Source organism: Pseudonaja textilis, chromosome 1 (genome assembly GCF_049901715.1).
Source record: "Pseudonaja textilis isolate UNSWEBS1 chromosome 1, rPseTex1.2, whole genome shotgun sequence".
NCBI classification, from domain to species: domain Eukaryota; kingdom Metazoa; phylum Chordata; class Lepidosauria; order Squamata; family Elapidae; genus Pseudonaja; species Pseudonaja textilis.
Window position 1 is genome coordinate 223,421,637 of NC_141990.1, and position 12,267 is coordinate 223,433,903.

Consider the following 12,267-nt stretch of genomic DNA (forward strand, 5'->3'; position numbering starts at 1 on the left):
TAATGGCCTTCCCTGTATGAAGAAGGCATTGCTTCCTTTTATGGGTAAAATACTTTGTCCATAGAAAAAGAACAACTCTCTAGCATCATAAGATTATTGGAATTTCACTTATAATTTAGAAATGATGCTATTAGAAAATATTTCCAAAGAATATGCCATACCAAAAAGGCTATTTGCTTTCTCTAGTGTGGATACAACCTTCCCAGCATAAGTTACTATATGGTTTTACTGAATGAACATTGGATGTCAGAGAAGCTAAGCCTCTGGCAATGAACTAGTACATCATTACAGACAGATTCCATCATCTTTGATTCAAGCGTTTGTGACTCAGCATATCCTTTATTCAAAACATCATAAAATTTATTATAAAAATTTTAAATGCTAAATATATTTCCATTTTTGGCAATAATTAAGTATTCCTAGGTATCCTGAGATTCTTGAGGTTTTACATATATATGCATTTATTAGTTTTTACATGTATTTCATGTTATATTTGGGGGAGGGTTGGATGGAGGGAAGATGATAACTTCAGATAGACTTTAGAGACAAGACACCAATTCTAAATTATCTTGGTTTTGTCTCTACAAGGTATTAAAAAAAAGATATACTCAGTCATGTTTTTCACAAGGGAAAGGAAACCTTTACAGATAATCTTTGCTTTATGATCATTTGTTCAGTGACTGAAGTTATAGTGGAGCTGCCTTTCAATTTTACAGCCTTTGTAGTGTCCCCGCAGTCATATACTTGAAATTTGGGTGCTTGGGAGCCTGCTGCATTTATAACCATTGCATATCATTCAACTCCCAACTGTCTATTCCTGTGATGGCGAACCTATGGCATGCGTGCCACAGGTGGCATGCAAAGACATTTGTGCGAGCACACGAGGCCCAACCAAACTTACTTGCACTGTACATACATGTGCCTCCCAGCTGATTTTTGGCCCGTTTGAGGCCATTTTTGCCCCCCCAGAGGCTCAAGGGAAGCCTCTGCAATCTCAGGAGGCTGAAAAACGGGCCTTCTGAAAATACCAGAAGTGCTGAGATGGGTCCATTTTCAGCCTCTCTAGGCTGCAGAGGTTTCGCTCGAGCCTCTGAGGGCAAAAATGACTTCAAATGGGCTGAAAATCAGCTGGGAGGCATGCGCAGTGTAGGTAAGGGGGTGGGGCAGGGGTGTTCTGCATTCATGCACAGGGGGCGAGGCACATTGCATTGTGGGTGCCAGTATGCACGCGCTTTGGGCACACCACAACAAAAAGGTTCACCATCACTGGTCTATTCCCTTCCAATCTCTGGCCTTTTTAACTACCCTGCACTCTGCCACTGCCACCTACTGCCATCTCCCCACTATCCCAGTTGATTTTTGATGCCTTCTTCCTCTTGCTGACAAAGTATGCGTAGCCAAAGCAGGTACTGGACCTCCACAAGACTGTGCAAGCCTCCCTGATGCCACGCAAGCCATTGCCGAGGATTCACAAAGGCCTTGCAAAGGGCCAGCAACTGCCTCATCAGGAGCAGGAGGAAAACGGTCAAAGCCAGCTGGGGCTGATAGGGATGGGGAAGAGGTAGTGGGTGGGGGGAAGTTGAAATCAGATGACCAGAGCAGATCAGGAATAGCGTGAGGTGTTTGCCTATGACTGTAACCAGGACTACCAGATCTACTGTTGCTAAGGTGTGCGGTCATGTGACCATTTACAATATCGATGATAGTACTAAATTGCCAGGATTAAATGTAAATATTAAATGGTTTACTTGACATTTCTATCTTGTTATTTATTGTCCTTATGGACATGGTCACTTTAGAAATGGATTTAATATATTTTTGTATATATCATTGTATATTTAAATTATAAGGCATGTCAGCATATCCCTCTCCCTTTTTTTGCCTTCAAAGTGTTATAAGTACCGTTAGGTATCAGTATACCCCTCCTTCCTTCCCTGCTTCCCAAGTATATCATAAATAACTTTTGAAAGTACCCATCTTTCAAAATCATTAAGGCTGTTTCAAGGGAATTTGTCTTTGAGTACCTAGTAATTCCCATTGTTAGAGAGTAAGGACAAAGCAGGAGGAAGTCCAAAAAATTGACTTATTACAAATTACCTATTTTAAATGACCCAGCAAACTCCACTCCCACCAATAGTGACAGGGCAAGCCATAAGAATATAAAATGAGAGCAAATCTCACTCCCGGTACATTGATCATGTTACCTAGTTTAGATAATGAAATATCTGTGAGGAAACAACCAAACTCAGAAGCACTTAAATGATCCATTCTTCAGACTAAAACATGGACCCAGATTTACTAAACGTGAAAGCAATCCAAGCACATAATTCACATAGTCTTTCCAAGGCCAATTTAAAACATTACAGGACCAATCCCAAGAAGAAAATGTTACTGATGTAGTGGGAAGTTGAAATCTAAGGCACTTGAGATTCATAGTCTTTGGCTCATATTGTAAGGGTTACAGTGAAAGCAAAGCAGGAACTACCCCCTGATATCCCCAACGTCTTCCCCAAAGGGCTCCCCATAGTTATGTTGTCTCCTCCGCCGAGGGCAGTGTGGTGGGCCATCAGGTTCATTGGCTTCTGCCTCCGCCTCCCTCTGCTCACCCTCTTTTTCTTCTTCCTCTGAATCAGATGCATCAGAGTTGTCTTCCTCCAGGTAGCGGTAACCTCGCACTTTGTGGCGAGGCTTGGGAATCTTAGGGAGACGATGGGGAACACTCTGGGCTATCTTACGTTCCATCCATACGTAGGAGAACACAGCAGCAACCAAAGTAACAAGCAAGATGGATAATTTAGCCTGGAAGGAAAAGCCTCTATTAGTTAGGTAAAGGTAAAGATTCCCCTCGCACATATGTGCTAGTCGTTTCCGGCTCTAGAGGGCAGTGCTCCTCCTCTCTGTTACAAAGCCAAAGTGCCAACGCTGTCTGAAGACATCTCCGTGATCACGCGGCTGGCATGACTAAATGCCGAAGGCGCACAGAATGCTGTTACCTTCCCACCAAAGTGGCCCCTATTTTTCTACTTGCATTTTTACATGCTTTCGACTGCTAGGTTGGGAGAAGCTGAGACAAGTAACGGGAGCTCACTCTGTTACGTGGTGCTAGGAATTCGAACTGCCGAACTGCTGACCTTTCTGATTGACAAGCTCAGTGTCTTAGCCACTGCATCCTATTAGTTACCAAACAGCAAAATTCAGTTGCTTCTTTATTTTGTCCTGAACCTTGTCTAGGAGGAAGAGAGGATTCAGCATTGCACAAAATATCTTGCCTTGCTTTAGTGTTTTTCCTCTTTTATTGCCAAGTGTGAAGGAATGCAATTATAATCAAGGCGAAGTTGAGTTCCTTTCTAATGCTTTTCTCTTTCTCAAGCAGAGTAATGTTTTCTGTCAGTTTCGCCTTAATGCTTTCCTCATTACTTCACCCTAGACTGGAGAAATTCTCCTCCTTTCCCACTTTATATCTTATTTGCATTTTACCAAAGAATAAAATAATGTGCTCTATCCAGGGGTGATATTCCACAGGTTCGAACCAGTTCTGGAGAACCGGTAGCAGAAATTTTGAGTAGTTCGGAGAACCGGCAAATCCCACCTCTGACTGGAGATTTTACAGTCTCCTTCCTCTGCCACGCCCACAGAACCAGTAGTTAAAAAAAATTGAATCCCGTTGCCGGCTTCTTTATGGTGGCCATAAAGACCACCGCTGCACCGTCTTGAGAGAAGGGGTTATTGCCGGCTGGGGGGTTGCGACGCCCCTCACCCCGTCTGGATCCCCCTTTCTTCAGCTGCCCCAACAGGGCAGCCTTAGCCTCAAATCCGTCAGGATCGGAGGCACCAAGGCGGCTTAGCTCAGCAGGGATCGCAGAGAAGGCGAATCCCTGCTGTCACCGAAGCCAACAAACCGGATTTTACAGTCTCCTTCCCCTGCCACGCCCACAGAAACAGTAGTTAAAAAAAATTGAATCCCATCACTGGCTCTATCCTTAGACCTATAGAATTCTCTTTTGTGCCTGGTTCCCTCACTCACCTTCATGGGCATCCCAGACCAGCAATAAACGACAAACATGGCACAGGCTTGCCACCAATGATAAATGGTGAAGATGAAGTCCTGTCGTTCTTTGTCTTCGTAGAGCATCCCCAGAAGTGCTACAGAAAAGGAGCGGTGAATCATCAGAATCTTGAGACTCTTTTCTTCTTTTCTCTCTCTCTTTTTTACTCCCATCAATAACCCAACACTAGCTGGTTGGAAAGTTACAGAGGATGGGGGGGGCGGGGGGAACCTGGCCAACAAGAAAGCACCCCAATGTGCAAACAATCTATCCTTCTCTGTTAGTGAAGAGTGAAGGTGTTGGGAGAGAAACAGTTCAAAAACTTAGTATTATGCTTTTAAAGCATAATATTCAACTAATCACCATGTGGTACATCATACGAGGAAATTGCTTTTATTATTCAGCTAGGCTTGATGTACTTCATGCGGCACAGAGATCCCAGCAAGTACCATGGTCAGGCATTTGTTTGGAGCAGAACAGGAACAAAGATCTGTTTGTTCTAGGAGAGGAACCTGTGACCACAAAGCAATATTATTTACTTACTGCTGAGCCCTGTCTTGTTGAGGGAACTGCCAAGGCCCCAGAAAGCAGCAACCAGGTAGATTATGGGTGCTTCAGCTAAATTTTTGGCTTTAGGTTCCCAGCAAAAGAGGGCAATCAAGATGATGGTGTGAATAGAAGCTCCAGTAAGGAGGGGAACTTGACGTGGCAGCCTCAGCATAGTTAGTACCAGAGTAGAGCCTACAGCAGATGAGATTCCATAAGCAGTGAGAATATAAGCCATGTGTTCCAGGCCGATAGAACAGACACCATAGTTCTGTAACAGAAAAGGAAAGAAAGCATCAGCTTACAGACCTCACTGTGCGCTCAGTCCCTCCTATCTGAGAAGCTTACACATACCAAAGTAAAGCCAGTGCAAAGGAAGAGCACTTCAAAGCCACTGTAGATGAAGAAGAGGAGGAGGCAGCGCAGACGATAATCTCGCATGTGCTTAAAAGGCAGCTGGAAGATGTTGCCCCATCCAATGTTACGCAGGTCAATCTCCTCTGTGGGGCGATAAGCAGAGCCACAAAGAAATAACACCTGTGGAAACAAAAGGCCACTGTGGGAATGACAAGGACAGGGAAGAAGTAGGTCTCTTGACTTTCTCCCACTTTCCCCATATCAATGAAAGCAAATGATTTGGATCAGGGAAATACATTTTAGATCATATTGCTCTTATTGGATAAATTTGTCTAAATAGTAGAGATTACAGAATGAACAGACCCAAAAGGGGGCTAGTGTTTTCAATGGTAGAACTATCCTCAGGTTTAATGCTACCCTTTTGTAAGCAAAATAGAGAAATAGATTATTTCTGCTCATCTTTACAATTGTAATACACATAGTCCTTGACTTGCAACCACAACTGAGCCCAACATTTCTGTTGCTGAGTGAGACATTTGTCAAGTGAGTTTTGCCTTTTCTTGCCATTGTTGTTAAGTGAATCACTGCAGTTGGTAAGTTAGTAATACGGTTGTTAAGTGAATCTGGCTTCTGCATTGCTTGTCAGAAAGTTCCAAAAGGTAATCACATGACCTTGGGGTACAGCAACGGTCATAAATATGAACCAGTTGCCAAACATTTTAATTTTGATTACATGATCATGGGGGATGCTGCAAAGGTTATAAATATGAAAAACGGTTATGTCCGCTTTTGTCAAGGTGCAGCAGCATAGCCATTAGTTAGGTGTCTATGTTTACATATATCCTCCTGCAGATGTGTAATGCCTTGGGGATCAGAATGTCTTGCTAACCCATGCAAAACAGAAACATGTTGATCAACCAACACTTTTGATCAGTGTTGGTGATCAGTGTTCCCATCACTTCCAGATGGGAATGAAGCTGTCTTATAGAAGACATTGCTTTTGCCAGCAATTCCACTATCTAAAAATAGAAAGTTAGCCAACCAATATTATTGATTTTTCACGCTGTACGCCACCTGGAGTCACCATGGGCAAGTTGGGTGGCCATATAAATTATTAAATAAATAAACAAATCTTTGCAGCACAGACCATAAGCATGGAAAGGAAGGCTACTGCCATCAGCACACTCTCCACTATGATGAGCTCACTGCTGCGAGGCAATTTCTGGAGAACTGTGGTATTGAATCCAACGAGGATCCCATGGCTTGCAGTCCCTAGAAAAGGAAGAGATCTTGGGTTAAGTGGAGGCCCCAGCCGGACAAGCACCGGAGAAGAGAATGAGATAGAGCTACAAGTAATTAAGACTTCCCAAAGGAAAAGCCAATTCTGTATCAGCCTGGCCAAATTATAGCAGCCCTCTTAGCTACTCACCACAAGTCTTGACTTCAGAAAGTGTGTGGTTTAGCTCAAAGAGGTAGTTCTTCAAGAAGAAAAACATAGGAAACTGGGCACAGACAAAACTCAACTAGAAAACAGGAATGGAAGAAACTGTCAACTTCATTAGTGGTGGGAGAAAAGGAAATTAAAAGCCACACAAAGGACCTTTCTGAAGTGTTGAGCTTAGCAATAGAGCTATCATTTCCCAGCTGACAAGGGAGGACAGCATAGGGTGCTATCTACCATCTCTTCCTCCCCCAAACCCACTAGCTTGTGTTGGCAGAGTACTCACAAAGAAGAAGCCATAGAAGACAGCCTCAAAGATAATGATGTAGGAATTGTAGGCACCACGTGGTGCTCGTTTCTGTTCCTGGACATGTTCCAGCTTGTAGTTCACATATTCATAGTATTTCTGTGCCATCCTGTTGGAATAGAGGTGCAGAAAAAGAGAGTATGGGTCAGCCTGGCAGGACAAAGCATAGCTTCCCATTATTCCCAGGAGACTGCTGTAAAGCCTAAGCTAAACTATGTACCGCTTCTTCACATGGGAGCAGCCCTGAATTGCTTACACATAACAGAAACATCCAAAGAGTTGGTAATTCATTCCCCCCTCCCCACTTACCATCTATAGAATGTGAAACAGCCTGAATATATAGTTCAGTCTGGGAAAAGTACCACCAAGGAGACCAATCAAGCTGGCAGAAAGTTGAATAAATATGATAAAGCCAGCCTTGTAGCACAGCATTTGTTTCTCCTTCCCAGCCTAATTTTGGCAATCTGGCTCACCTGAGGATGTAGTTGCCCAGAGATGCCCAAAGAGGTACAATGGCAGCCCCAATTGCCACCGCAGATGGTACCAAAGTATAGTAGCGCTCCCAGTAGTTAGTGGAGACAAAGAGTGCGTAGATGCCCACTGCCAAGAACAGCATCCACTTAGTGCCAAAAAATCTGGAAAGATAAAAGAAAAGGGCCTGGATTCTGGATGTTGTGAATGTCTGGCTTTAGAGCAGGGGTATCAAACTTCATTGGGGTTGTGTTTGACCTTGAGGGGGCCAGGGGGGGCATGGCTGGAGTGGGCATGGCCAACTCGATGTTGAGGGCACCGGTGGTGGCCCAAGTACTCTGCCAGCAAAAACAGGCTCCCGAGCTCCATTTTCGGCTGTGACACCCTCCTGCAACCCTCTGCTAGCAAAAATGGAGCTTGGGAGGGCAGCATGCGGCCCTTGCCAACTTCATTTTCTCTGGCAGAGGCATCACAGACCAGTCCTTCACTGTTTCCAGGGTGGCCCCATGGGCCAGATCTAAGCACCCCGTGGGCTGGAATGCCTCGTGGGCCTTGAGTTTGACACCCCTGCTTTAGAGCTTTTAAAGCTTCAAAACCGCAATTCAAAAAATACATGACAAAGAAAGAAAATTGATCAAAGACAGAACTTTACCTGATAAATATTGGAGTATAGAGAAATGCGGCAAGGGGTGTAAGGCTGATGCCCAACAGCATTTTGCTATCAATATTCTGTAGCCCAAGGTTGCTATATTTCACCTCCCGGTAGGTCTCATCATAATGCAAGATGAGCTGCATCTGAAGCAGACCTGTGGAAGACAACATGGAAACTCTAGGACTGATCCTTTTTGCCCTTGGTCTGTCATTCAGTTGCTATAGAAAGCTTCCATCTTCAGCACTGAGTTCCTCCATTTCAGTAAATCACGGATTATGGTTTACAAATCACAAAGACTGGGTTTTCACAGCACACCAATCCCAAATGAAGCAAGCCAAGTTATGGTTCTGGATGATGTGAGAACTGAACTATAGTGATGCTCAGAAAAATAAAAATAAAAACCAGAAGGAGAGAATGGCAGTAACTCCTGCAATACTTACCTAGAAAAACCCCATAAGTCAGCATTCCTGCTATGCTGGCTGCCAAAAGGTTCTTGACAACTCCAAGACGCTTACGGCGGAAATACTTTCGCTCTTCTTCTTCTTCATTGTATTCTGCATGAGCCCCCACAAAATCCTCCAGCTGAAGACAGAAGCATCATAAGGAGTTGGGAAAAAATGCTCGGTGAAGTGATTAAGATACACACAGACATATTCCACAAATGAGTGGAGGTGACCTGCAATCAAAGCTAGGATTACAGCCAAGAAGATCAGTAACACTCTAAGAGTTCTATTCTCCAATATAAGGCTGTTTTGGGGAAGACATGCAATGAATCCAAGTAGTTTGAATGTTGAGGAGCTTATACACAAGCACATGCGTACATATGTATGTATGTATAGGTAAAACTTTTAGTATGATTACAATACATGCAGATGGCTTCTCCAGAAACAGATGCCAAAGAAAGGCTATATCCAATCATTATTTTGTTTCATTGAATGTTCACTGCCTCATTCAATTTTTTTAAAAAAATGTTGTTTATCATTTCTATTAAATAGACTACATATGGCATTGCTGCAGAGAAAACTTTGCGTTTTAAGAGAATTAAAAGTCCTTAGGTGGCATTTCACCAGCAGATCTAATATATGTACATTTGTTTCCCTAATGGTTGCAAATAACTCCATTGTTTTTTTAAAAAAGGTTTTTTATTGTTTAGGTAACATGCTAATAGGTCTATGGATGATGGTAGCTTTATCTCACTTTGTTGCTTTTAAAGTGATGCATTCTGGTATTTAAACATTGTATGCAAGAAATGATCATTCTGTAAAAATGGTGAAAATGGAAAAAAATGCACGGATTGTATCCACTCATGTTCAGAGCAAATTTGGAAGGTGCATGAAAGTGTTACTTACAACAAAGGATGAAATATCCCCCTAGTACTTATAAAGGGATAAACATGTCAAGGTAGCAAAGACTTGTTTCCAACATCTTGACAAAATACTGCAGCTTATGCATTAGGTAAATGCCACAGAATATTCCACCTCTAAAACAAATACCCCCCTGAAAAAGGCATTGAAAAAGGCTGCAACTTGTAAGAAACAATTTCATATTTATGTGGTGAAAAGCTGGTTTAAAGCCATACTGCTAGTTCTGAAAGAATAAGAATGAAGAAGGTAATATAACCTGTTACAGTCCTTCTCCCCACAAAAAGCTACATTCTTTAAACTCTGTAAACATTTTACACAAACGGAATACAGAGACAAGCACATCCTATGCAAGACAATTTCCTCAGAATAACCTTCTCCAGTCTGGCAACTGATGGAAGTTGAAAACTCACATCTCTAAGAAGCACCATGTTGGGGATGGCTACCTTAGATTTATCAAAAAACTAAGATACCTTTAAGCCAAAGTAGTCACAGAGTGATTTCACAGATAGATCCATATTGTGAGTGGATTTTCCTCCTGACAATGTACAAGTGATTTTCTGTTGTCATATTCTGGGATAATTTTATGACTTCTTACCCAGACTAACCTACAACTAGAAATCATCTCGCTTAGCTTCTGAAGCCAGAGTTGCAGCTGGTGAGGTGGGCAGCGATGTGATCACATTAAGAGCAACTGCGTTCTTTTTGCTGATGATGTAAAGCTATTCAACACCACAGACAATACTGCTACCCTTCAAAAAGACCTCAACTATGTGTCAGCATGGTCAAACAAATGGCAACTTCAAATCTCAACAAATAAATGCTCTGTCTTACATATTGGCAAAACATAATTCAGAAAATAAAATACAAGATGAATAGTCAAGACCTTGTTGATGATCCAAACTCTGTCAAGGATCTTGGAGTACTCATTTCTAATGATCTAAGTGCTAGAGCCCACTGTAACTACATAGCCAAAAAGGCGTTAAGAGTTGTTAACCTAATCCTACATAGCTTTTTCTCTGGTAATATCACACTACTAACTAGAGCATACAAAACATTTGCTAGACCAATACTTGAATACAGCTCATCAGTTGGAACCCGCATTACATATCTGATATTAATACAGTTGAGAAAGTCCAAAAATATTTCACAAGAAGACTTCTCCACTCCTCTACTTTGCAGAATACCTTATGCCACCAGACTTGAAATTCTAGACCTAGAAAACCTAGAACTACACCGTCTTCGGTCTGATCTTAGTACATAAAATTATATATTGCAATGTCCTACCTGTCAATGAATACTTCAGCTTCAAGCATAACAACATAAGAGCAAACAACAGATACAAACTCAAGGTAAACCGCACCAAACTTGATTGCAGGAAATACGACTTCAGCAACAGACTGGTCAATGTCTGGAATACTCTACCTGACTCTGTGGTTTCTTCCCCAAACCCCAAAAACTTTACCTTAGACTGTCTACTATTGACCTCACCCCTTTCCTAAGAGGTCTCTGTAAGGGGCGTGCATAAGTGCACCAACATGCCTACCGTCCCTGTCCTATTGTTTCTTTTATATTTTTCTTATGTATATCCATTTCATGTATTCATAACTACCTTATACTTATACCTGTTATCTTATAATCGCTGACTTAAACAAACAAAAAACAAACAAATAAATAAATGTAAAGAGCGAGGCAAACTCATCCAGCTCCTGGATGTTATTGAGCAAGAAAGGTATTTCTTACCTGTACATCTGCCCCATTCCGGACAGGTCCATTCATCACGTCATCAATTTCACGTCCTTCAGGAGGTCCCCCGCCCTCCCGCGGCTCTTCGTACATGTTGCCGCCTGTAGGAAACGTTCAGAGGAAACGAAAGTCCCAACAGCTCCACACCCTTGCATCGGACTGCAAGGCTTCCCCTCGGATCCCGAGAGCGCGGGGTTTCTCCTTTCCCCAAAGCACCCTCCCTGCTGCACTTCCTCCTTGCTCCCAAACCTTCTGCGTTTCCACAGAGCAGCGGACAGCAAGGGAAGGAAAAGTGCCATTCAGATCGGGGCTAAAAACGCGAGATATCTTCAAGGTTGCTCTGAGCTGGGGGGCACGGCAGGATCGCGCGCACTATATACACTTTCTGTACTTTTTAAGGACCAAACCAAGAGCAAAAGCCCCGAAAGAGACGCGATGGCTGGGGAGATCCTAGAGTTGCCCTCAATCCCCTACCCTACTCTCCGTCCCAAAAGGAGCTGGGCGGGGGAGGATTTACCTTCCTCCATGGCCGCTCCTGCTTTGTAGCCAGCTGTCCTGCAAGCGCGACGGTCCTCGCAGACTGAAGCAAGGCTATAAAGTTGTCGGTTTTTTAACAGGATCCTCCAGCATCAGAAACACAGAAGGTTCACTTCGCTTTTCCGCCTCGGGTGGGCTGGGCTGGGAGCTACGCGCATAGAAACGCTCTCTTAAAGAGATAGGACAGCCTGGCGCTCAAGGGTTGCGCGCTCTATTTCTCTGGGGTGCGAGAGAATCCGAGCGACTGTGTTTGCTGGTGGACTAGATCGGGGTCGCCAATCTTTTGGACCTCAGGGACCACTAATTTCATAATTTTAAATCCCAGGGACCGCTAACCGGTTCTGTGGGCGTGGCCTAATTTGTGGGCGTGGCTTGGTGGCCATGTGACTGTCTGGGCAAGGCTGTATATAAACATTATAAATATTTATATAAATATTGGATTTTTTTATTTAAAAAGAGCAACCTTTACCCAAAATCAGGTAAAGCAGGCAGGCAGACAGATTGAGTTGCTCACAGAATCACAGATTCATTCAGAGATCCATCTATCTGCCATCGGCTAGCTCAGTCTGTCACATAAAATTTGCTTGCAAGCAAACTCATAACATTTGCTAGCAAGCAAACTCACATAATTAACTCACAACACACCATGTATGTAAATATTGAATTTTTTTACTAAAAAAAGAGCAACTTTAACCCAAAATCATGCAAAGCAGGCAGGCAGATTGAGTTGTTCACAGAATCATTCAGTACTCAGTCTCTCAAATTTGCTTGCCATGAGACTGCACTGAATAATAGAACCTTCA

The 12,267-nt window shown here is 43.0% G+C and overlaps 1 protein-coding gene across 1 annotated transcript; it reads right to left on the minus strand.

Moving 5' to 3' along the window:
• Positions 1–306: 306 nt before the first annotated feature.
• Positions 307–11,830, minus strand: UNC93B1 (unc-93B1 regulator of TLR signaling). The gene is made up of 12 exons (XM_026707957.2): positions 11,445–11,830; positions 10,925–11,028; positions 8,261–8,402; positions 7,821–7,974; positions 7,171–7,332; positions 6,677–6,806; positions 6,379–6,472; positions 6,097–6,221; positions 4,947–5,129; positions 4,590–4,863; positions 4,025–4,143; positions 307–2,799 (listed from the first exon to the last, which is right to left on the minus strand). Exons 1-12 carry the CDS (start codon positions 11,452–11,454, stop codon positions 2,482–2,484), a joined length of 1,815 nt encoding a protein of 604 aa, XP_026563742.1. The 5' UTR covers positions 11,455–11,830; the 3' UTR covers positions 307–2,481.
• Between the last annotated feature and the right edge of the window lie 437 nt (positions 11,831–12,267).

Excerpts from the sequence above, each read along its gene's own strand:
- UNC93B1 (XM_026707957.2), bottom strand. Across the intron at positions 7,975-8,260 it reads GACTTATGGGGTTTTTCTAG|GTCTGCTTCAGATGCAGCTC; the intron begins GTAAGTATTGCA and ends TGTCTTCCACAG. Across the intron at positions 7,333-7,820 it reads TATACTCCAATATTTATCAG|ATTTTTTGGCACTAAGTGGA; the intron begins GTAAAGTTCTGT and ends TTATCTTTCCAG.